At 38.5% G+C, this 23,729-nt stretch overlaps 2 protein-coding genes across 4 annotated transcripts; one reads left to right on the top strand and one right to left on the bottom strand.

The window, feature by feature from the left end:
• LOC109715593 (ribosome biogenesis protein BRX1 homolog 1-like) lies at positions 272-5,071 on the bottom strand. Of its 2 annotated transcripts, none has more exons than XM_020240706.1 (9): positions 4,814-5,071; positions 3,676-3,901; positions 3,416-3,557; positions 2,893-2,971; positions 2,634-2,758; positions 1,879-1,980; positions 1,249-1,317; positions 1,073-1,171; positions 272-619 (listed from the first exon to the last, which is right to left on the bottom strand). In XM_020240706.1, the coding sequence occupies exons 2-9, from the start codon at positions 3,867-3,869 to the stop codon at positions 488-490; spliced, it is 942 nt and encodes a 313-aa protein (XP_020096295.1). In that variant the 5' UTR covers positions 3,870-3,901; positions 4,814-5,071; the 3' UTR covers positions 272-487. The 2 variants fall into 2 exon arrangements, with proteins under 2 accessions (XP_020096295.1, XP_020096287.1); XM_020240698.1 differs by having other exon boundaries at positions 3,676-3,932; positions 4,814-5,070.
• Positions 9,543-23,505, top strand: LOC109711591 (xanthine dehydrogenase-like). 2 transcript variants are annotated; one of them, XM_020234741.1, is made up of 14 exons: positions 9,543-9,827; positions 11,265-11,364; positions 11,698-11,806; positions 14,267-15,748; positions 17,069-17,311; positions 17,472-17,783; positions 18,770-19,009; positions 19,588-19,872; positions 19,966-20,187; positions 21,116-21,277; positions 21,358-21,492; positions 21,752-21,988; positions 22,172-22,345; positions 22,917-23,505. In XM_020234741.1, exons 1-14 carry the CDS (start codon positions 9,692-9,694, stop codon positions 23,157-23,159), a joined length of 4,080 nt encoding a protein of 1,359 aa, XP_020090330.1. In that variant the 5' UTR covers positions 9,543-9,691; the 3' UTR covers positions 23,160-23,505. The 2 variants fall into 2 exon arrangements, with proteins under 2 accessions (XP_020090330.1, XP_020090321.1); XM_020234732.1 differs by lacking the exons at positions 9,543-9,827; positions 11,265-11,364; positions 11,698-11,806 and adding an exon at positions 13,184-13,293 and having other exon boundaries at positions 22,917-23,464.

The following is a 23,729-nucleotide window of genomic DNA, read 5'->3' as shown; positions in this document are numbered from 1 at the left end:
TCCTCCTCCAATCATCTAATTTTTATGTAAGAAACAGAAGGCAGTTGGCCACAAACCACATACAAGTAAATCCATAGTCTGGCTTCTGAAACAGCTTTTCTACTCTAAAAAGTAGTTTGAAGTCACTCATCTGACTAGCTTCCAGGCCCTTGGAAGCAGCAGCTTCAAACCTCAATATTCTTATGCTTCCACAATTTCTAGCTTACTGGACATCTTAAGTACAAATTCAAATGTTAAAATTCTGACTCCAATCCCAAAAGAAAGTATTTTATGAAATCAATAAAAAGAGCAGCATTGTTTTTTAAATAGATAATGACAAAGTATATTCATACATGAACAATGTAAAGAAAAGAGACCATGGTGGAGAAAACATCAGAACATTCAAAACTAAGAAAGAAGAAAAGTACATCCAAGTTCAAAGCCAGTAGGAAACATGAGGTCAAAATTTCCTGAAATTCGAAATTTATGTGAGCTGACAAAATTTAATTTATTCCTTCCACAAATCCGCAAACTCGTCCGGCTCCAAGGCGTTCGACATTTCATGTATCTTTCGCCTCGTCTTGGCCTTCACCTTCTTCACATACTTTCCGGCTTTCTTCCTCTTCTCCAGAGCCCGGATCTGATGCAAAGCAAAACAAATCAGTAAACACAAACAGATCCAAAAGCCCAGTAGGATAATGAAATTAAGACAGTAACAAACTTGAATTTAAAGTGTCAGATAAGGGACAGTCCACAAATACATTAGTATAAATAGCTGCAAATTTCAATCAGAATATAACTCGAGGTTTCTGCAAAAAAATGCCGTCGGTGCTTCTTTGAACAACTTTACTGCTCAATCAGCACTTTTCCGGGTTAGCCAAATGGAAGTTACTTATAAAGATAGATAAGCAAAAGATTTTTTTAAAAAAAGAAAGAAAGAAAGAAAAACATAAACAGTAAATCATGTACATAAGAGGAAAGGTTTGTCGGATTTTTGACAAACTCTGGCACTGTTCACAGAAGAACTGGTTCATTATCTCAGTGGCTCATCTTGCCGAAGAGGAATAAAAGAGGACACAGGACAGATGCATACCTGATTTGGTGATACGTAGAATGGATTCTCATATAACGTCGGGCCACCAAAACTGCCACCAAATATCTTGATCGGGTTCAAACAAAACCTTGGACCAACCTATTAAGAAACAATTCAATTAAAACATGTGCCAAAAATACTATTATTTCCTTTATAACTTCAAGATTGATATATACCTCGACAAGCGTCATTTTATCTAAACCTCCTCGGTCCACTTTATCAGTCTCATTGTGGGGAACAGAAATCTGCAAACAAATTAGACTCCAGCTTAAAGTCTGTTTTGAAAGTAATTTCCACTTGAGGATGGATCTTATGTGATAGAAGTAGCAATTCATTGCTATGATTTCCTACTAGTGAGGTTCTTATTTGCCGCCGTCCCAAAAATACTCTGTATGTTTTAAGTTTCTTTCAAAATTGTAAAATGTAAATAACACAAAGCTTTCAATATATTCATGCAAGTATTACCGAAACAAAAAGTTATTAGCAACATAAGAAAAATTATAACATTTCTGATGAATTAAGAATGGGAGTCAAAACCACCTCTTAAAGCAGATTACAGTAATACTACACATGCATCGCATTACACCGACTTTCATCACAAAAAATTAACCGGTAACTACTCAGCAATTAACCAGTTAAGTGGGACTCATTTCACGTAGCATTATGAATTATTCCAACACCCTAGTCTAATGAAACATAGTAGTAGTAGAAATGCTTATGAAACTGAAAAGAATTTGGAAAAAATGTTGAGTTTCAGCTATCTGCAACAAAAAAACCATCAGATAGGTCAAAGATTGCTACTTCACCTGGTAATTCCGGAACCATACATGATCATCCAAAATTGAAAATACAAACACGTGGTCATGGAAAGGCTTAGATTTCCTGTGGTCTTTCGGTGTCGCAAATATCTGCAATTAGGGAAGGAAAAAGTCAGCCTTTAGCATATTCTGCCAGCACTACAACTTTAAGAAATATATCACGTTTGCTTAGACTCTTTTAAGAAACATGCATAATTCGAAATAAGGTTTAACCACTGTCATCATCACTTGCAGCTCAGAAGGCCTAGGCCGCGCGCCTTACCAGCGCCTTACAAATTAGGTTCTGCTCTAATATACTTGTACAAGAAGTGAGAGCATATGAACTTACACGGACATCTCTATGATTAATCAAAAATGGCAACGGCATTTTTTCCTTTTTTAATCTGCAGACTAACGCTTCTCAAAATGGTTTTTTTTATGAAAACACTCAACATATTAAAAACAAAGGCTTAAGAAAACTAATTATTATTTATACGAGACATGAGTAAAAAGGTTACTGAGGAAAAATAAATACAAAGCTTGCTACATGCTAGAATGAGCAAGTAAATCTTCGAAGTATGCAAATCATGACATAGATAATTTTGTGTTCATAAACTCGAGTATCTCTTAACGAAATATAGCTATTATTTCATGGGCCTTGAAGAAAATTGTTGCTAATGTAACAGATGAAACCTGATAGGCTGACAACCTCTGGAAAATGCTTAAGCATACAAGTATTAAAGATAGGCAAGACCAACAATCACCTGAGTTATCATCTCCTTTACAAGTTTCCAGTGAGGTTCCTTATCGAAGTTTGTTGAAAATGTTAACAATGGGCGGGAACCTTTTAGATGATTGCCAGTAAGCTTCAATTCATCCATCGTGTGAACTGTCAATATAAGAAAAGAGTACAGAGTTTGTTAAAATAAGATAATAGCACAGTTAAGAGTATATGTACATGCAACCTCAAAATACAGAGAGAAATCATCAACAAGTTGAACGTTCAACAGCAAAGATGCCCACCAGCATTAACTAAGAACTTGACTGATGGCCCGCTTGGAGACTTAACCATCCAGAGGTAAAGATCTTTCTGTTTCCTGCACTGATATAGCAAACGTATAAGAAGGTTCAGCAATTATAAATTTATAATTGTTCAAACTTTTAAGAAAAGTCAACATAAAAGCTTCACATTAAAATTCATTGAACAATTAAATTTGAAAACCAAATTAAAACTGACTATTTAGCAGGAATCCATGCTCATGGTCTCTTGGCATAGCTATAGGATGTATTAATGCTTCTAGGAGAAGCACTAAGCTCATCTCAGCCATCCGACACAACTTGCCAAACACTACCAGAGATGGCTGCTGCAGCTGAAAGCAGAAGTAGAAGCTAGGCCAAGTAATACAATATACAACACTAAACAAAAATATGGAGATCTAACAGTTAGTAGCAGGGGAAAAAAAAAACATAAAAACCAAACTTTTACGGCAACCATATTTCGGCATCTCACGGAACTTCAATAAATAACACGAGATGCAGGGGATACCTCAAAGAATAAGCAGCTAGAGCAATTCCTCAGCTCGATCAGCTCATTCAGAGTCGACCCTTTGCTCTCTTTCGACTCGACCTTGCTATCTTTCTTGCAGTGGGGTAGCAGAGACACTACATTAAGCATAAGATGCCGATACCTAACCAACACCATCAATTCCAATTCCCCAACAAACAGACCAAAATGTTAGGCAAAAAGGAAGGAATGAACAACTCAAATCTACACAACGATGTGAGATCTCGATCTCAGAAGCTCACCTATAGTTGATTCGCCGCGAGCAAGTGATCAAGACCTTCTCTTTGTTGCGGAAAACAGTGTGTGCGCTCGAATCGCTCGGCTTCTCCGGTTCGCCATCCTTCCAACCAGTGAGAGTGCGTTTCGGCCTCGGCGGAGCCGAGTCGTCCTTCTTCGGTGCCTCCGCCGCCTCCGCGTGCTTCCGCTTCTTCCCCATGCGAAGGAGAGGGGTGGAGATAAACCCTAGCCCTAGATAAGTAAGAAGGCGCAGTGGAGTCGACTAGGGTTTCGAGGGGGGAGAGAGAGTTAGTTAATTCGGATTCGGCAAAAATTCGGTACGGATATAATTCAGATAAAATTCGTCTTCTAATTTTTAAATTTGTTAAAAAATACGGCTAAAAAATGGATTCGCCAATTATTCGGATAAGTGATTTATACGGATATTATACGTTCACCAATTAAATATTCGGGATAAAAAATTCGGCTATTAAATTAAATTTTTTTCTCTCAAGATTTATGCTATTAGCATAAATACTCATAATTCTTAAGAATATAAGANTCTAAAGTGTACTCGGGTGGTGTCGCAAGACTCAAATCCCACTAGAACTTTCTGTGCTTGAATGTTTTATGTTTATTCAAGCTTTTATGCATGCTTATATGTGGAATTATGAACTTTATATATCTTTTATTTGTTTACTGTTTAGACTTTAAATATAAAGCATAGAAGGTTCACATACAAGCATAGTTGGAAACAAAGTACAAGATAAAACTCGCACTTTGCATAGTGCATACTAGCATATCTAAAGTCTAAACAGTAAACAAATAAAAGATATATAAAGTTCACAATTCCACATATAATAAGCATACATGAAAGCTTGAATAAACATAAAGCACACAAGCACAGGATATTCATGTATGCTGCTGCGCATATCAACCTATTGAGGTCTTAAAACCTTATTTGCTGATTATTCTGTTTTAAGAATATCTATGGTATCTTCGAAGATTCATGTATGCTGTAGAGATTAAAGATAAAAAAAGAAGTATGAGGTACATTTTGTAGTCGTGGTCTTGGTACTCAAAACCATAGAGTCAGTAATTAAGAGAAGATGAAATCATGAAATAAAGGAAAGAGAGAGAGAGAGAGAACCACCCGATTCGTACCTGGTTTGTAAAGAACCACCCGATTACTGATCCATCGTTGGAGAGCGGAAGCGGAAGAGGAAGAGTAAGAGGCGACGAGGAGGGTTTCGATTTATGAAGAGTGAAGAACACGATCTTCGATGTGGCGCCGCGGGGGCTTCCGATGGCGTTCGGCGAGCGGCCGGAAGGGAAGAGGGGGAGGGGAAGGGATGGGGGCTGAGGTCGGTGGCAGGGCCGCAGGGGTGAGAGGGAGTGTTAGGGCAAAAACTTTTTGATCGAGTGATTTTGTTGTTTTGCGGGGAGGGAAGCGAACTCGGACCGAAGGGCTTTTTCTGTTTTCTGTTTTGGGTGGGCCGCGACCCGCGAGACCCGCGACCCGCGAGGGCCGAACTTTTTTTGGGCGATTCGCGAATACTTAAATTTTATCCAAAAAAAACGCTTTTTTTTTNATTATTTAGAAACAATCAACTCTATTTCAAAAATAATTAGATTTTTCTCAAACCTCTCACCACTAACCTAATGGAACAATGTCGTTGCAATGCTGAGAAGAGAAGGCACGGCAGAAGCAGTACAGTCGGCGCCGGCGACGGCGGCAGCGATGGCGGCGTCCGCAGCGATGGCGGCGTCCGCAGCGACGGCGGCCTCGGACTCGGGTCGGAGTGAGTAAGATAGAGAGGAGTGAGAGAGCGTGCGGGAGACAGAGAGGAGAAGCTCTGGAGACGCAGGAGCTCGCGCGCGGGTACAGTCGGCGGCGCCGGCGACGGCGGCAGCGACGGCGGCGTCGGACTCGAGTGAGGTAGAGAGGAGTGAGGGAGCGTGCGGGAGACAGTGGAGAAGCTCGCGCGCGGGTGAGCGAGAGAGAAAGGAAAGGGGCTCGGGCGCGGTGGGGTATAAATGATCCAAGGCGGTGAATGGTTCACCGCATTTAAAAGCGGTGAACCATTCGCCGCCTTTAAAAGCGGTGAACTATTCACCGCATTTAAAAGCGGTGAACCATTCACCGCCTTTAAAAGCGGTATTTCATGCTCCCAGCACACGTGACTGAGGTAGCTGATGGTCCCACAAATGCGGTGAATGGTTTACCGCATATATATATGCGGTAAACCATTTACCGCATATTCCTGCTTGCTGACCTGGCCAATTTGGAGACTATTTTTACAAATAAATTTTAAGGAGGCCTATTTTTGTAAATAAAAGTTTCAAGAAGACTATTTATAAAAAAAATTCTAGAAAAGAAGTCATAAAAATATGATTCTAAGGCGTATTCTCAAAAGACCTATATCTATAGGCGTTTGTTTTTATATTTTTGTATTCATGATTTTGCTNTTTTTTACTGGGCCCTTTTTTTAGATTTTGTCGATTCAATCCGAATTTTTAATAAACTGATTAAAATATTATTATTATTTTTCTCTCTTCTTTTTTTATTTTTTGGAGAGGCAGAGGCAGAGGCGGAAACAACCTGCCTCGCATCTCACCCTCATGCCCTCGCCATCACCTGTGCACCCCCGCATTCCTCGCTTCCGACCCCGCCGAGGCCGCACCGTGACTTTTTTTTTTCCCCTCCCCGAGCCTCCTCCACAACCTCCGACGATGACGCCTATCTCACCCTCTCTCGTCATTCCCTGCCCTCTCTTTTTTCCTCCTCCTTCGCCTCCTCGGCTGTCTCCGACGCCGACGTCGACACCGCGGAAGTTGCTGCGGCGCTGGAACCTCGGAGCAGAAAGTTCTTAGCAGCGTCGTCGCTGGCGCCGTGGCCGTTGGCGAAGAAGCATGACAAAAAAAAATTGTAGAAAAAAAAAAAATAAAGGCAAAAAATTATAGAAAAAAAAAAGAAAAAAATAAAATTACACTGTTAAAATAAAATTACACTGTTAAAATTTTTTTGCACTGTTTTAAATAAAAATTACACTTTTTGAAACAAAAATCACACTCTTTGAGATTATATTTACACTCTTTAGGATAATATTGCACTATATTGGTAAAATTTACACTTTTTTTTTCCATCCTCCTTCCAAATCCTCATGATCGCGTCACCGCATATGCGCCCCGACTTTGCGGCGAAGTAGATGCGCTCGTCGGAGCACCGTGTGACGTAGCCGGCGAGGGTGCGGGTGCTCGAGGATGGGGTGGTCCTCGACGCGAACACTGACAACGACGTCGCCGGTGAGCTTGGGAGCGGCCTGGGCGCGGGCGACGACCTGGAGGCGGCGGATGGCGGGCTTGGCGGCGGCGATGCCGGTGCCGACGGCCCAACGCTAGTTTCTACTCCGATTGGTCATCTTCTCAGTCATTCGCCGTCGGAGATACACTCGGTGCGTAATTTACAGATTTCAATTGTTTTAAAATTTTTAGTAATAAAAAAGATGAAAAGCCTAGCAAAGAAATAGAGTTGTAGTGCTAGCATTGTTCATACATATTGCGTATTTTGCCAGCAAAATGTTTTGCATTAAAGAGAATAGTAAAGTGTTGTATCTATAAATCACATAATCATAAACTACAGTGCTTTTTATTGGTACTATTGCTATACAATTTGTAAAATAAAATATAGCACCTGGGTCTTCCCCAAGTGCGACCACGTCACCGTCGGCACCGGCATCGCTGCTGCCAAGCCTGCCATCCGCCGCTTCTAGGCCGCCGCCAGCGCACGGGCCGCACCCAAGCTCGCTGGCAGCGTCATCTTCATCGTCTGCGTCGAGGCCCACCCTATCCCCGAGCACCTGCGCCCTCACCGGCTACGTCGCGCGGTGCTCCGGCGAGGGCATCTACTTCGCCGCGAAGTTGGGGCGTATGTGCGGCGACGCGATCGTGAGGATCTGGAAGGAGAAAGGGAGGGTGACATTGGCGGACCTGAAGGAAGAGGAGGAAGAAGATGGAAAAGAGAAAAGATCTAAAAGCTGAGCTAAACCGCGCAGGGTTTAATTAAATTGTTACCCAACTAATTAGTCCCTCGTGATTAAGAACTCCTCACCTGAGTCTCAGCGCGCCTCCTCCTTTTCTCTCTCCTTCTCCTAACATGGCGGCGATTCGCGGCGCCCCGTTCCGATTCCCACCGCCGCCGGCGATCGTCGGCCGGCGGCGGCGATGTCGGGGTCGGGGGCGAATCATCGAATGTTGGTGTTGGGGACGGGATTCGTGGGGAGCTACGCGTCGGAGCGCTTGATCGAAGAAGACGACGCAGAGTGGTGAGATGAGATCATAAGATCCCGTCCCCTCTCTCTCTCTCTCTCTCTCTCTCTCTCTAATCCGTGCGCTTCGTTATTTCGGTCGTCTCCTCGGATACTTTTTTTTTTTTAATAGCCTTAATTATGACACTTTATTGTCAACCAAATTACACTATTGGCCCTCAAATTATGATTCGTGTGGCATTTGATCCTCAAAGTTTAACATAGTTGATGTGATGTGATGCGGTAATGTTGTGAAGGATGATCCGATAATAATTAAGAAGTCGTGTCACTTCTACATTATTAATACAGCAATACTTAGTCATTGAATTTAGGCCAATTTGTATAAAAAATCCACTAGTTTTGGGCTTTTGCAAAATCGGGCCACATTTTTCGTTTTTGCAGATTCGATCCGTTTTTTCAAAAAGATGACCAAACTACCCCTCTTTCAAAATGCATAAGAAGTACATATATTAATTATCTTGAAAAATACAGCTGACAAGTCATTATTACAGTTACATTTTTCTTGGAAAATGAAATTCTCATTAACATACAAATAAAAAACTTCAAATAATAAAAAAAAAGAAAGAATGGAATACATNCTTAATATGTAAAAATTAATATATATTATATAAAAATTGTAATAAAAATATATTAGAAAATTTTAATATGTAAAAATTAATATATATTATATAAAAAATGTAATTAAAAGATAAATTTAAAATCCGTGCATTGCACGGGTTAGTTGCTAGTAATAAATTAAAATTCGACGATCGGTCAAACAGTTACGTGCTTAGGGACCAAAAGTGTGATTTAGCAACCCCTATTTAATCAAAAAAAAAAAGTGTGACCTAAAGAGTGCAACATTGTCCTAAATAATGTAAATATGATCTAAAGAGTGTGATTTCTATCTTAAAGAATGTAATTTTCATTTAAAACAATGCAAAAAAAATTTTAAACAGTGTAATTTTATTTTAAAAGTGCAGTTTCATCTTCATCTTCTTTTTTTTATAATTTTTTATCTTTATTTTTTTTTCTTTCCTCTTCTATAATTTTTTTTTGATCATACCTCTTCGCCAACGGTCACGGCTCCAGCGACGACGCCGTTAAGGATCCCGCGCTCTGAGGCTACGGCACCGCAGTGACCTCTGCATTGTCGGCGTTGGCGGAGAAGACGACGGAGGAGGCGAAGGAGGAAGGAGGGGGAAAGGGCGGGGAAGGGCGAGAGAGGGTGAGATAGACGTCATCGGAGGCCGTGGAGGCTCGAAAAGGAAAAAAAAAAAAGTCGCGGCACGGTCTCTGTAGGGTTGGATGCTAGGAAGACGGGAGGTGCGTGGGCGATGACTGAGGTCATGAGGGTGAGAGGCGAGGCGGGCCGTTTCCGCCTCCGCCTCCACTGCTTTCTTTGGAGAGAGGAAAAAAAAGAACGAGAGAAAAAATAATAAGAGTATTTTGATCAATTTGCTAAAAATTTATTTCGAATCTGTAAAATTAAAAAATGCAATGCAGTTTTGCAAAATCTCAAAACTGACGGATTTTTTATGCAAATTGGCCAATACCGAACATTTGGTATTCTTTAGCTGCTACAGCTTCTCTGAAAAGCAGCAATTGCGATAAGCTCTACAATTTAAAAAAGAAAAAAAAATTGTCTTCTCCCTCTCCTCGTATATTCATCTCCTATATCGTGTTTGAGGTGATCGAAGCATTGACTTTGGGAGGCGATTTCGAGAGGTTTGGGATGGGTTCTCTCACGAAGATGGAGGAGTTGGTGGTGGGGGAGGGGTGGTCGAAGGAGGCGATCCTCTACGTTAATGGCGTGCGCCGCGTGCTCCCCGATGGGCTCGCCCACCTCACCCTTCTCCAATACCTCAGAGGTTCGGCCCTGTTGAAAGTTTTTAATTTTTCTTTTAATTGGTGTTTTAATGAGTTTTTTTTGGATTGGTTTTGGGGATTTTCGCTAAAAGATTGGATTTTTAGGCTCTCTTTTCACCCTTTTCTATTGCATGGGATGGTCGTTTGGATGGTTTTGATTTGCCGAACAAAAATGTAAATGTTTTCGTTGGTTTCGTTCGATTGAGAGAGAGGTTGGAATCGTTGGATAAAGTTATGAAATTTAAGTTAAAATTAATGCGCACTTGTCTTATATGGTTTTGCTATTTGTTTGTACTATTTATTTGGATTAGGTATTTACTTTTCTTAGCACCATGGATTTTTTTTAGAAAGTTTTATTAATTTTTTGAAGCTAAATCATTCGATCTCGAATGGATGTATAATTCACCCATTTTCATAATTAATAGGGGATTGATTTTACTTGCATTATGTTCAATCATATCCGCATGTGGAGTTATTTGCACAATTTTTGGGAATTATATTTTTTCACCTTTTGATTTGAAAACACACTAAAAATGCTGTAGCTTTCAGTGTTTTAGCAACTGTAAGAAAGGTAGGCCTTTATTAGTGGTTGTTACTTATTGTGAAGTGCTTCGGGCCTATTTGGCTGAGCTGGAGCTACTGTGGAAGTGCTGTTGAATTAAGCTGTTTCGACGTGCTGTTGAATTAAGCTGTATGGAGAAATCTAAAGAAATTTCTAACATTGAAGCTGGTTAAATGGCTTCTTGCTGCAGCTAGATGCAGAAGGTTGGTGCCGGAGCTTCTATTTTTGGGGAATAGTAGCTCATTTGAGCTTTTTTCCACATTAGAAGCTCGAAACTTCTACTGTTTAAATGCTAAACCAATTCTCTTTTGGCAGTTTCCTCCTGTTGTAAGAATCTTCTGATTTTCTGTGAAGCTTTCTCGATTTATTATTTTTGCCGGTATCTACGTTTTGATGATTATATGATTGAGGTGATGATGCTAAACTTGATATTATTTTTTTATGGTATCATGCTAATTTCTAGCACGAGTTATCAATTCTGCGTATGACCAATTATTTAAGAGATTTTAGTAACAAGTTGAAGTGCCAATATATACCGTGCTAGTGTCGTATGTGCATGGTATACAGGTGCATACTGTGCTGGTGCATGCCATATGTGCTACTAGTAATCTCTACTATTTACTATATGATCAAACACATAAGAAAAATGTCCATTTGCTACACGATAAGAGCTAAATTCTAAAAAATCATTTCACATATGATATTTTTGTTTCTTTTTATCACACTAAATCTTAGCTGTCTTTTGTCATACTTGTGTCACTAGAGAGTCTACTGTTTTTTTTGTTTTCAGCTTTAGTACTTCTCATTCTTTGTTGATGATAGGTGACAATTCATTTTTTTGGTTAATGATTTGTCTTATTATTTGTATTTGTTTCAGATATTGGCCTTACAGGGACAAAGCTAGGATGTGGTGAAGGTGGTTGTGGAGCTTGTACAGTGATGGCTTCTTGCTATGATCAGCATATGAAGAAAACGATGTAAGATATCCTATCTGTGATAGTACCTAATTGTGTTTTCCATCTATATTGCTTCATAAACTTCGGAAGTTGTGGCAAAGCAGTTTCCTCGCCTTACTTAACTCATTGCATTAGAAACAAATTCTTCGCAGTCAATGTTTTCTGCTTTCTTTTTCATTCCATTTATCCACCTCAATTCTTAAGTTCTATTTCCCAGATTGGGAATGGACAAAAAGACCTCTATCTCTATCACTTACCAATCTGTGTTTCGTATAGTATTTCTTATACATGCTGCTACTTTTATGCAATCTTCAGTTTTGCAGTTTTATAGCTGTGAAATTGTTACTAGTGCAGGCATTTTGCAATCAATGCATGCTTGGCTCCGTTATATTCTGTGGAAGGAATGCATATAATTACAGTGGAGGGTATTGGAAATCGGCAGCGTGGTTTGCATCCCATCCAGGTATTAGATTGTTCTTTAAACTTTTTGTTCCTTCCATCTAAATATTGTGATATATGATGCTTTCTATTATTCTTATGAATTCGTTTGATGAAGACATTATTTATTCCATAATATATACTAATTAATGGCAGTAAGAAATATATGGTTTCCAAGCCTTTTTGCGGGGAGAAATTTTCTTGCTGGTTAATCCGTCATTTACTCTTTCCTTATTTGTATATTATATACCATTTCTACCTTATGCTCTGAAATAGTGGCTCAACATTTTGCAGTGCTCTTTACTTTAGCTTATAGCTTGGGACAATATTCTTAGTGTTCCTTTGAATCCATCATCTCTTTGTAGTTATATCCAACAACTTATAGTTATTACTTGTTAAACTATAGATGGTTAATACCAATGACAAATCCACTTCCTATCAGAATTTTGCTTCTTTCATAGTTGAATTTGCTTCTGTTACTATCTTTGCACTTCGAAGGTTTCATATCTGACCTCTAATCTGCACAAAATAAACTCAGTGAAGATGTCTACAACCATGTAATACGAACAGCCTATAAATTGTTTTCTCTGCATGTGATAATTGATAAATCTCCTCGTTGGCGGAGCGTGCGGTGCATCCTGAAAAGTTGAAATTATTAAGGTTTCAAAGTAGCTCAATTAAACTCCTAGGTTGTAGTCACAATAGAAATCCCCACGCCTCACATGTTGTACCGAATAAATTGTTCAAACTTGAAGACTTAGTGAATTTCTTATTTGGGAGCATCAACAAATCCTAATATTAAATATTTGATCCTTTCTATCCTGATTTCATTAATCTTGAGATCAGTACTCCTTTTATTCTTGACGGAAAACTTCAAGGTGTTTGTCAGCAGTCTCTAATACTGATTTCCACTAATTTTAATCACCTGTTGGCTTTTAGTATAAAGTGTTTTCTTTCGATATTTGTGTTTGGAACTAAATTTATCACATTTAATGCAGGAATCTCTAGCTCAGGCTCATGGTTCACAATGTGGATTTTGCACTCCTGGTTTCATAATGTCTATGTATGCACTATTGAGATCAAACAAACAACCTCCCACTGAAGAGCAGATCGAAGAAAACCTTGCTGGAAATTTATGTCGTTGTACAGGCTATAGGCCGATCATTGATGCATTCCGTGTTTTCGCTAAAACCGATGATTCGTTATATACTAACTCAACATCAGCAAGCTCCTCTACCAATCAAACCATTTGCCCTTCGACAGGGAAACCATGTTTGTGTGGAAGCTCTTCTGAAGCTTGTGGCAGGAAACAACATAGACCCATTTCCTATAGTGAAACCGACGGAAGTTCTTACAATGAAAAAGAGCTTATCTTTCCTCCTGAGCTGCTTCTGAGAAAANAGGCATTTTGCAATCAATGCATGCTTGGCTCCGTTATATTCTGTGGAAGGAATGCATATAATTACAGTGGAGGGTATTGGAAATCGGCAGCGTGGTTTGCATCCCATCCAGGTATTAGATTGTTCTTTAAACTTTTTGTTCCTTCCATCTAAATATTGTGATATATGATGCTTTCTATTATTCTTATGAATTCGTTTGATGAAGACATTATTTATTCCATAATATATACTAATTAATGGCAGTAAGAAATATATGGTTTCCAAGCCTTTTTGCGGGGAGAAATTTTCTTGCTGGTTAATCCGTCATTTACTCTTTCCTTATTTGTATATTATATACCATTTCTACCTTATGCTCTGAAATAGTGGCTCAACATTTTGCAGTGCTCTTTACTTTAGCTTATAGCTTGGGACAATATTCTTAGTGTTCCTTTGAATCCATCATCTCTTTGTAGTTATATCCAACAACTTATAGTTATTACTTGTTAAACTATAGATGGTTAATACCAATGACAAATCCACTTCCTATCAGAATTTTGCTTCTTTCATAGTTGAATTTGCTTCTGTTACTATCTTTGCACTTCGAAGGTTTCATATCTGACCTCTAATCTGCACAAAATAAACTCAGTGAAGATGTCTACAACCATGTAATACGAACAGCCTATAAATTGTTTTCTCTGCATGTGATAATTGATAAATCTCCTCGTTGGCGGAGCGTGCGGTGCATCCTGAAAAGTTGAAATTATTAAGGTTTCAAAGTAGCTCAATTAAACTCCTAGGTTGTAGTCACAATAGAAATCCCCACGCCTCACATGTTGTACCGAATAAATTGTTCAAACTTGAAGACTTAGTGAATTTCTTATTTGGGAGCATCAACAAATCCTAATATTAAATATTTGATCCTTTCTATCCTGATTTCATTAATCTTGAGATCAGTACTCCTTTTATTCTTGACGGAAAACTTCAAGGTGTTTGTCAGCAGTCTCTAATACTGATTTCCACTAATTTTAATCACCTGTTGGCTTTTAGTATAAAGTGTTTTCTTTCGATATTTGTGTTTGGAACTAAATTTATCACATTTAATGCAGGAATCTCTAGCTCAGGCTCATGGTTCACAATGTGGATTTTGCACTCCTGGTTTCATAATGTCTATGTATGCACTATTGAGATCAAACAAACAACCTCCCACTGAAGAGCAGATCGAAGAAAACCTTGCTGGAAATTTATGTCGTTGTACAGGCTATAGGCCGATCATTGATGCATTCCGTGTTTTCGCTAAAACCGATGATTCGTTATATACTAACTCAACATCAGCAAGCTCCTCTACCAATCAAACCATTTGCCCTTCGACAGGGAAACCATGTTTGTGTGGAAGCTCTTCTGAAGCTTGTGGCAGGAAACAACATAGACCCATTTCCTATAGTGAAACCGACGGAAGTTCTTACAATGAAAAAGAGCTTATCTTTCCTCCTGAGCTGCTTCTGAGAAAAATCATGCCTCTAAGTTTACATGGTTTTGGTGGTTTAAAATGGTATAGACCTCTAAGACTTCAGCATGTGTTATATCTCAAGTCTTGCTATCCGGAGGCGAAACTTGTTGTTGGTAACACCGAAGTAGGGATAGAAACAAAGTTCAAAAATGCGCAGTATCAAGTGCTCATTTGTGTTACCCATGTGGTGGAGCTTAATGCATTGAACGTGGGAGAAGACGGCATTGAGATTGGTGCTTCTGTGAGACTAACACAGCTCCAACAAGTCCTTCAAAAGGTTGTAGCAGAGAGAGATAGTCATGAGATTTCATCTTGCAAGGCGATTTTGGAGCAACTGAAGTGGTTTGCTGGGAAACAAATTAGGAATGTTGCTTCTGTTGGTGGAAATGTTTGTACTGCTAGTCCAATATCTGACCTAAACCCCCTTTGGATGGCTTCAAATGCGAAGTTTCGACTGATTGATTGTGAAGGAAATATTAGAACTGTTTTTGCCAAAGATTTCTTTCTTGGTTATCGCAAAGTTGATATTCGGCATGATGAGATATTGCTCTCAATACTTTTACCATGGACAAGACCTTTTGAATTTGTGAAAGAGTTTAAACAAGCACATAGAAGGGAAGATGATATTGCTTTGGTAAATGCCGGAATGCGTGCTTATATCAGGGCAGAAAATGAAGACTGGATTATCGCTGATGTTTCTATTGTTTATGGAGGAGTCGCCGCGCTTTCTCTCTCTTCATCAAGAACAGAGAAATATCTAATGGGAAAGAAATGGGATAAGAAATTGTTAGAGGATGTTTTAAATGTATTAAAAGAGGACATTAATATTCCGGAGAATGCACCAGGCGGAATGGCTGAATTCCGAAAGTCCCTTACACTGAGTTTCTTTTTTAAATTTTTTATGTGGGTAACTCATGAGATGAATGTAGAAGGACACTTTAAGGAAGGTTTGCATGCCACTCAACTATCAGCCATACAGCCCTACTCAAGGCCTTCTTCTTTTGGAAGTCAGAGTTATGAGTTGGCTAGACATGGAACAGCCGTGGGGCTACCAATGATTCATCTCTCATCAAAGCTACAGGTATATCACATATTTTGGTTTATTGAAAAAGGTAAATCTTGGTGGGATTGCTTAAGGACAGCATCTGGATCTGTTATTTTAGCTATTATATATCACACATCCAGATGCTAAGTTAATCAAGTTACTATCTGGGATATGTTATCTTAGTTTTTTTTTAAGGGAATAATCGCTTAGCTAGTAACTTTATTAAATATGCCAATGGCAGAAATCTGCCACACCACATATCCATACAGGCATACAGCTAAACTAATCAACTATCTGGTGAAAAGTGAAAACTGAAAAAAAACGTAAATTCATGAAGATGCCTATAAGTTTGATGCAAGCATCGACCACTGTAGTTTTAACTTCTGTATGCATTGTTTAAGTCTTCTTAAATCTTGGTACCAGGGACATTAATTACATGTTAAATTGGCCCATTTTTAATTTATATTCCTTAGCTGTTGGTGAATTAGTTGACACGTGCCAATATGTACTGTTGGCATTTGATGGGAACTAAAAAGATTGTAACTAAGCTGTTTATGACTTTGCGATTTTTTGTCCCTTAGTTATTTACATCGTCATTACTTAGTTTGTTACTTGTATTCTTACAATTTAATCTTGTCAAAATAGGCAGCCTTGCGAAAGGTTGAATGCACCAGGTGGCTCCATGATTAATTTGTAAGATCTGTTAAGACTTATTTCAACATGGTCCCTATTGTCAACTAGAATTACTTTTTGATAGGATGTTAAATAGAAACTGTGTAATGGCTTAAAGATATTTTGAAAGCAAACCTAATTGCTTTTTACATTTAATAGCTTTTGGTATTTTGGGCAAATCCTTTCTGATACGAATTGTTAGGTCCAGCGAGTATTGCTTTCACCATTGAAAGCAACAAATCTATTTAAAAAATCCTAAATTCTCACACAAATTTGAGTAACCAATGTTTTCCCATCTTAGATAAGGTTCTTTTATTGGTGTTTTTTTTCCTCTATTGATTGGTAATTTGTTTTTCTGTGTCTATTTGTCTATAACCTTTTGTAGGGAACTCGATGTTCTAATAGTTCTATGCTTTTAATTTACACAAGGACCAAGCTCAGTTTTGTCGTCTATTAATTTTATCATTAAATTCCTTTTCTTTGTTGATAAGCATCTTGTAGAGAGAGTTTTAAATGCTAATGTGACTCAGTAATTCTGATAGAAAATTCAACTAGCTTCATGTTTTGGTAGTTTGGCTACAATTTATAAGCTAAAAATCTCTATTTGATTATTTTCATTCGTTAGTCCAAGGTGCTGCAGATCGTTGCCATTCATTTGATTTCTCTGTTTTTGCAATTTATCAGGTGACTGGTGAGGCTGAATACACTGATGATACACCTACATCTCAGAATACTTTGCATGCAGCTTTAATATTGAGTAGAAGAGCTCACGCACGCATATTGTCTATAGATGATTCACGTGCCAAATCTTCGCCTGGTTTTTCTGGTCTCTTTCTTGCAAAAGATGTCCCTGGTAGTAATAAACTTGGGCCAGTTGTTCACGATGAGGAACTTTTTGCTTCAGAGGTTGTTACCTGTGTTGGCCAGGTATTGAACCTCTATTCAGTGCTTCTTTTTTGGTGCTTTTTCACATATACCCCACAAATACATCATATTTGTATAGTTACCCATTTAAGCAAAAAATTTGCTGTTACAACCGTGTGAATTGAAAAGTCTCAGTGCACTAGTATGCTATTATCCTTTATAGGTTATCGGGATTGTTGTGGCGGATACTCATGAAAATGCAAAAGCTGCTGCAAGTAATGTGGAGATTAAATATGAAGACTTGCCAGCAATCTTGTCTATAAGAGAAGCTGTTGATTCTGGCAGTTTTCATCCTAACACTGCAAGGTCCTTGGTAAAGGGAGATGTGGAATGGTGTTTCAAGTCTTCATGCGACAAGATTATAGAAGGGGAAGTTCAGGTTGGAGGTCAAGAGCACTTTTACTTGGAGCCTCAGAGCAGTCTGGTCTGGACAGTTGATGCTGGAAATGAAGTACATATGATCTCCTCTACACAAGTATGTTCCACTCTTTTTGCTTCTATCCATATGATAAGCTATACGGTTAGTTACAAAGTTAGTCTCTGTGAGTCAACCTTCATTTCAATTTCATCCTCTTAGTTTCATTCTTAACAATTAACCCCTAAAGTTTGTTCTGCATAACATTTATGTTCTTATGTTAATCTATCATCAAAAAAGGTTCCATTCAAACACTAAGACTTTGCTTTGTTAACTCAAAAACTTTATGAATGAAATTGAAATTATGTTCAGATGGTAGGAACTAAATTTTTAAAAATAGAACTTTGTAGACTAATTTGATAGCAAATCAAACTTCAGGGCTACTTTTATTGCAACTAAGAACAAAGTTGGAATCTGGGTCAAACTTCAGGGACTATACTTGTTATAACTTTATGTGACTTTGCTTTTGATATCGACATGCCTATGCTGTTTGATGGTCTGCACCATTTCTGGTGGTTTCTGAAAGCTCTTATTCTATATATTTATATTATTTCCTTTTAACTGTTTGTTATGCTTTTGTTGACCAAGGATATAATAGGACTTGCCTATCTCCGAAAATCATGATATATTACTAAATGATAAGAGAATAATTAAAAGATAAGCGAATTTCTTTCAAACTTACTCCTTTGTACAAACGAAGTGCAAAGGAGTAACTTCTGAGAAATCCTTTTTTCTTATGAGATCAAACTTAAAAGAAAACTATTATGACTTCAGCTGGGTACCTAGTCACACATGGATCTAGTTTTGGTTGTTTGGTGAAATCATATTTGATCAAAGCAATGTTGATTTATTTCCAAGTGTCACTGAAAATTTCTAGTGAACTTTTATTGTAAGATGATATCAATAAATTAAATAGCGTTCATTTCCCTGAGGCAAGTTTCTTGCAATAAATTTACTTAATTCTCATGCCGCTTGTAAATTTAATAAATTTATTTACGGATCTTAAATTGGTCTAATGTTTCACAACCCTTCTTCTTGGTGCTCAGGCACCTCAAAAGAACCAGGAGTATGCTGCCAATGTTCTTGATCTACCATTATCGAAAGTCGTTTGCAAGACAAAGCGCATTGGTGGTGGATTTGGTGGGAAAGAAACCAGAGCTTCCTTCTTTGCAGCTGCGGCATCTGTAGCATCATATCATTTAAGAACAGCAGTGAAGATTACTCTAGACAGGGATGTCGACATGATGACAACTGGACAGCGGCACAGCTTCCTTGGAAAATACAAAGTACTGATTTCATTAATTATTCGACTTTTTTTTTTGTGGAAGAGTTAAACTTTGATTAGTTTACCAAAATTTAAGGGCATTGAAAGTACTCTGTTGCTTCAAAGTGCTACCTGTGTACAGTTAAGTTATAACTTCAATTGTGCAATGTACTGACGGTTTATGTAGTTTGTATTATTATTTTGTAGAATGTACATCTGTACATGCTTCATATACGCTAGTACTTGCCATCTATTTGCCTTGGGTATTCCTAACTCGTATGACCTATTAAATTGTTACTAATCCACATGTTCGAGGACTCTAGATGGTCGCATTGATGGTTGCACCTACGTCCTAGGTTCCATGTTGACTAATTTGCACTTTGCAGAAGTAAAGCATGTTATGCTTAAGATTTTTCAGATGCAATCCAATCTTTAAGCTTCTGCAAGAAGCTTAAATGTCATGTTAATTATTGGTATACATAGAATCTAAAGCTACAAAACAATCTTGTGTGAAGAAATGATTAGGTCCTATGTTTCCTTTGTATTTAAATTTCATTCAGTTGATCATGGTTACCGAAAGCTTTTTTATAATTACTTCAGGTTGGGTTTACAAATGAGGGGAAGGTTATGGGATTGGATCTTGAAATCTACAATAATGGTGGGAATTCATTGGACCTGTCTGTTTCAGTCTTGGAGCGTGCTATGTTTACTTCAGAAAATGTCTATGATATACCCCATGTCAAGATTCGAGGCCAAGTTTGCTTCACAAATTTCCCAAGTAATACAGCTTTCAGGGGTTTTGGGGGCCCACAGGGCATGCTTATTGCCGAGAACTGGATTCAATATATAGCTTCAGAGCTTCAGAAAAGCCCTGAAGAGATACGGGTAATTAGTAAATACTCGTTTGTTCTAGATTACTTTTGTCAACATTATTGTTTTTCATCATGGTTGGAATCAACTAAATTTGGTAATGTTCAGGAGCTTAATTTTCACAATGAAGGGATGGTGCTGCATTATGGACAAGTGCTTGAGAACTGCACAATCAGACAGGTGTGGGATGAACTAAAGATCTCTTGTGATTTTCAAAATGCTCGCGAAGCAGTAAGCTCTTTTAACTGTCAAAATCGTTGGAGAAAGCGAGGAGTTGCAATGGTCCCCACCAAATTCGGCATCTCCTTCACTGCAAAGCACATGAATCAGGTATTCAAGGAATCTGTAGAACCTATTAATACTACAGATGAATTTCTGCTTTAAATATCAACTGCTTGATTTCCTTATTTCGTTTTTGAGCAAATGATGTTTGTTGTGGTTCTGAAAATTATATGATTGAGGGTTAGTAATTTTTTAACCCTGCAGTCCTTCCTCTTTCTCTTTTTGTATATAGACTGGGTGGCTCTGTCTACAATCTACATGTACTTTAATATTTATTGTTCAAAATCTAGTGTAAATCATGAGAAACAACTATAAATATGCAGCAGAATATTACATACAATTTCTAAGTCGAAGTTACGAATCACATAATTATGGCTATTCCTTTTGGTCGGTGAATCTAAAACTGGGTTTCTTTTTTCTTTGGCTAAATTATATAAAACCCTCCTGTCAATACTCGTTTTTTCACACCCTCCCCTGTTATTCAAAAACCTACACTTTGTTCCCTTAAAAAATAAAAAATGTTCACAGGGGGTTACATTGTGACAAATTGACCAAATTACCCCTCATCTTCTTCGGGGTGGGCGTGGATGGAGAGGTGGGTGAGGGCGAGGGTGAGGCGACGGAGGCGGGCGAGGGCGAGGGTGAGGCGACGGAGGTGGACAAGGGCATGTGTGTGGGCAGGGACAGAGAGGTGGGCGAGGGCGAGGCGGCACGGCCGAGGATGAGGAAGGAGGAGGATTTTAGGGGTATTTTGGGTATAAAAAATATGATATAAACGGAACCCTAACAGAACACTGACGGCAGGGTCAAAGTGAACGTTTTTTATTTTTTAAGGGGGCAAAATGTAAGTTTTTGAATGACGGGGGAAAAGTGAAAAAGCGGATATTGACTGGAGGGTTTTCTGTAATGTAGCCTTTTTCTTTTCATCATTCTCTTTCCCTTGTTATTTGATTTCCATAGATCAATAACTCTACAGGCTGGGGCTCTTGTGCAAGTCTATATTGATGGCACTGTCCTAGTGACACATGGTGGAGTTGAGATGGGACAAGGCCTACACACAAAAGTTGCCCAAATTGCCGCCTCATCCTTTAATATTCCTCTCAGTTCTGTATTCATATCAGAAACAAGCACTGACAAGGTCAGTATTACTCTAAAACTAATAGAGATAATTCAGCAGTATGATGTATGAACTTTTTTATGTTATTATACTTTCTGTAGGTTCCTAATGCATCACCAACGGCAGCTTCTGCTAGTTCGGATATGTATGGTGCTGCAGTTTTAGATGCCTGTGAGCAAATTAAGGCCCGCATGGAACCTATAGCTTGCAGACAAAAGCACAGTTCTTTTGCCCAGGTATTGCCTTCTCAATATCTTCTGCTATGTATGACAGCCAGTTGAATTCTTTGTCTGAATCACTAGTTTATGCCATGAAATTTTATTTATTTATTTTCCCTCTTATATGTTGTGATGGTTTTCCTTGCATTATGTTTTAACGGCATTCACATAATTATAGACTTGCAATCTATTGCGGTTACCAACTACCAAGATAGATGCGTGCTTTGATTATTTTTATTTTACAATGTCTCTGAAGCACAAATGTTAATTTTTCCAGTTAGCGCGTGCCTGCCACATGGAGCGAATAGATCTCTCAGCTCACGGGTTTTATATCACACCTAATATTGGGTTTGACTGGAAACTGGGTAAGGGGGCTCCATTCAGCTACTACACCTATGGAGCTGCATTTGCTGAGGTTGAAATAGATGCTTTAACCGGAGATTTCTATACAAGAACAGCAGATATTGTTATGGATCTTGGATATTCGCTTAACCCAGCTATTGATGTTGGACAGGTACCTTAGAAAAATTATTTTTCATCATTTTTTTATTAAGGCTTGAGTAATATAGAATGAATAGTGTATGATTCTATGAATTTGCTATTTTGTGGGGGCCTGAAATTAATGGAAAAGATCTTTTCCTTTATTTTCCCCCTTTTTTAACCACTTTCATTTTTACCATAAATCTTTGAGTTGCAGATTGAAGGAGCCTTTATACAAGGATTAGGCTGGGTTGCCTTGGAAGAGTTGAAATGGGGAGATGCTCATCACAAGTGGATTAGGCCCGGCAACCTGTTTACTTGCGGCCCTGGAACCTACAAAATTCCTTCAGTGAATGATATACCTCTGAAATTCAAGGTTTCACTTTTGAAGGTAATGGCTTTTTGCTTGCCAATTAGTACTATCGCAGCCTGTGTGATTCATTCATATTTTGGAGTTGGTATGTTTATGCATCTCTATGCTATTAAATTCTATGCTATTAAAGCTATAATTTGATGAAAATGTGTTCAATGATAGCTTGACAAAATAGAAAGAAGAGATCTTCAATAATGAGAAACAACATAGTGGGAAATATCTAGGTTCTGTATCTCGCAGATCTTTTCAAAGTATTAAGCTTTTAGAATAGTCTCTCTGTAATTGGCAAGAAGAAATTTGCATCCCATTTAAGAGCCTGCAAACTTACTCTCTCCAGTGTATCATTCTGTATAGTAGTTCATTTTCGACAGCTTTCTGTGAATTCATCTCAGCCGCATCTTTGCTTATTTGATGTCTTTTACTCTTTTTTTTTTTCTTTTTTTTTTTAACTCCTTGACCCATTATTTGATCAGGATTAGGAATTTTGTATTTTATCAGGATTAGGAATTTTGTATTTTACTATCTTATATGCAGAGCTGTGCATTTCCTGTGTTCTTTAACTGCGAATCTTTTACTGATAATGTTGCAGGGTGCTCCGAATCCAAAGGCAATTCACTCTTCGAAAGCTGTGGGCGAGCCGCCATTCTTCCTTGCATCTGCCGTGTTATTCGCGATCAAAGATGCAATCATTGCAGCACGAGCCGAGGAGGGTCTAAATGAGTGGTTCCCGCTCGATAATCCTGCAACACCCGAGAGGATCAGAATGGCGTGCGTCGACTCTTTCACTAAGCACTTTGCAAGCCCGAACTACCGCCCGAAGCTCAGTGTCTGATTGTTCTCATCTTACTGCTGTAAATAACAGATATAACCCGATCAGTTGCACACGTAACCACAGGAAACTGCAGATATGTGATTTCATGTAATCAATTGCAAGCTGGTAAGCTTGTTTATTCTAGTAAAGGCGAGAGTCGAGAATCGAATCCCAGAAAACACAACTGTTCCCAAATCTGTTCGATTCTGAATCGCTTCCCAATCATCAAAAGTTCAAAACCATCCTTGTTCAGATTTGGTTAAATCACTCCCGTTCTAGTTCGGTTCTCGCTATAAAACCTCAGATATCCATATCCATTGACATCACTACTTTGCATGCTTGGTGAATAACATTCTTGTTAGTTAAATAGCATATTTAGAGAATATTTCGCTGGTCTAATATTCCATGAACATTTTCTTTTCGTGTTAGATTTATAATACCAAACGAAGTTTACTGACAAAACATGCTTGGTTCATAAAATGGGGGAATTGCACTACTACAAATCATTTGATCCTCCATACATTCAATAGTTTTACTTCAATAATCTAATTTTTAAGTAAGAAACAGAAGGCAGATTGCCACAAATGTCTA

This window comes from Ananas comosus, linkage group 1, assembly GCF_001540865.1.
Source record: "Ananas comosus cultivar F153 linkage group 1, ASM154086v1, whole genome shotgun sequence".
Classification (NCBI taxonomy): domain Eukaryota; kingdom Viridiplantae; phylum Streptophyta; class Magnoliopsida; order Poales; family Bromeliaceae; genus Ananas; species Ananas comosus.
This window is presented reverse-complemented; position numbering and strand designations above follow the sequence as displayed.

Coding starts and splice junctions, on each gene's coding strand:
- LOC109711591 (XM_020234741.1), top strand. CDS start 9,692: ATGGGTTCTCTCACGAAGATGGAGGAGTTGGTGGTGGGGGAGGGGTGG. Junction 19,010..19,587: donor GCTTCCTTGGAAAATACAAA/GTACTGATTTCA, acceptor TAATTACTTCAG/GTTGGGTTTACAAATGAGGG. Junction 21,989..22,171: donor CAGCTATTGATGTTGGACAG/GTACCTTAGAAA, acceptor TTTGAGTTGCAG/ATTGAAGGAGCCTTTATACA.
- LOC109715593 (XM_020240706.1), bottom strand. CDS start 3,869: ATGGGGAAGAAGCGGAAGCACGCGGAGGCGGCGGAGGCACCGAAGAAG. Junction 2,759..2,892: donor CAAGTTCTTAGTTAATGCTG/GTGGGCATCTTT, acceptor TTATATTGACAG/TTCACACGATGGATGAATTG. Junction 1,318..1,878: donor TATGGTTCCGGAATTACCAG/GTGAAGTAGCAA, acceptor ATTTGTTTGCAG/ATTTCTGTTCCCCACAATGA.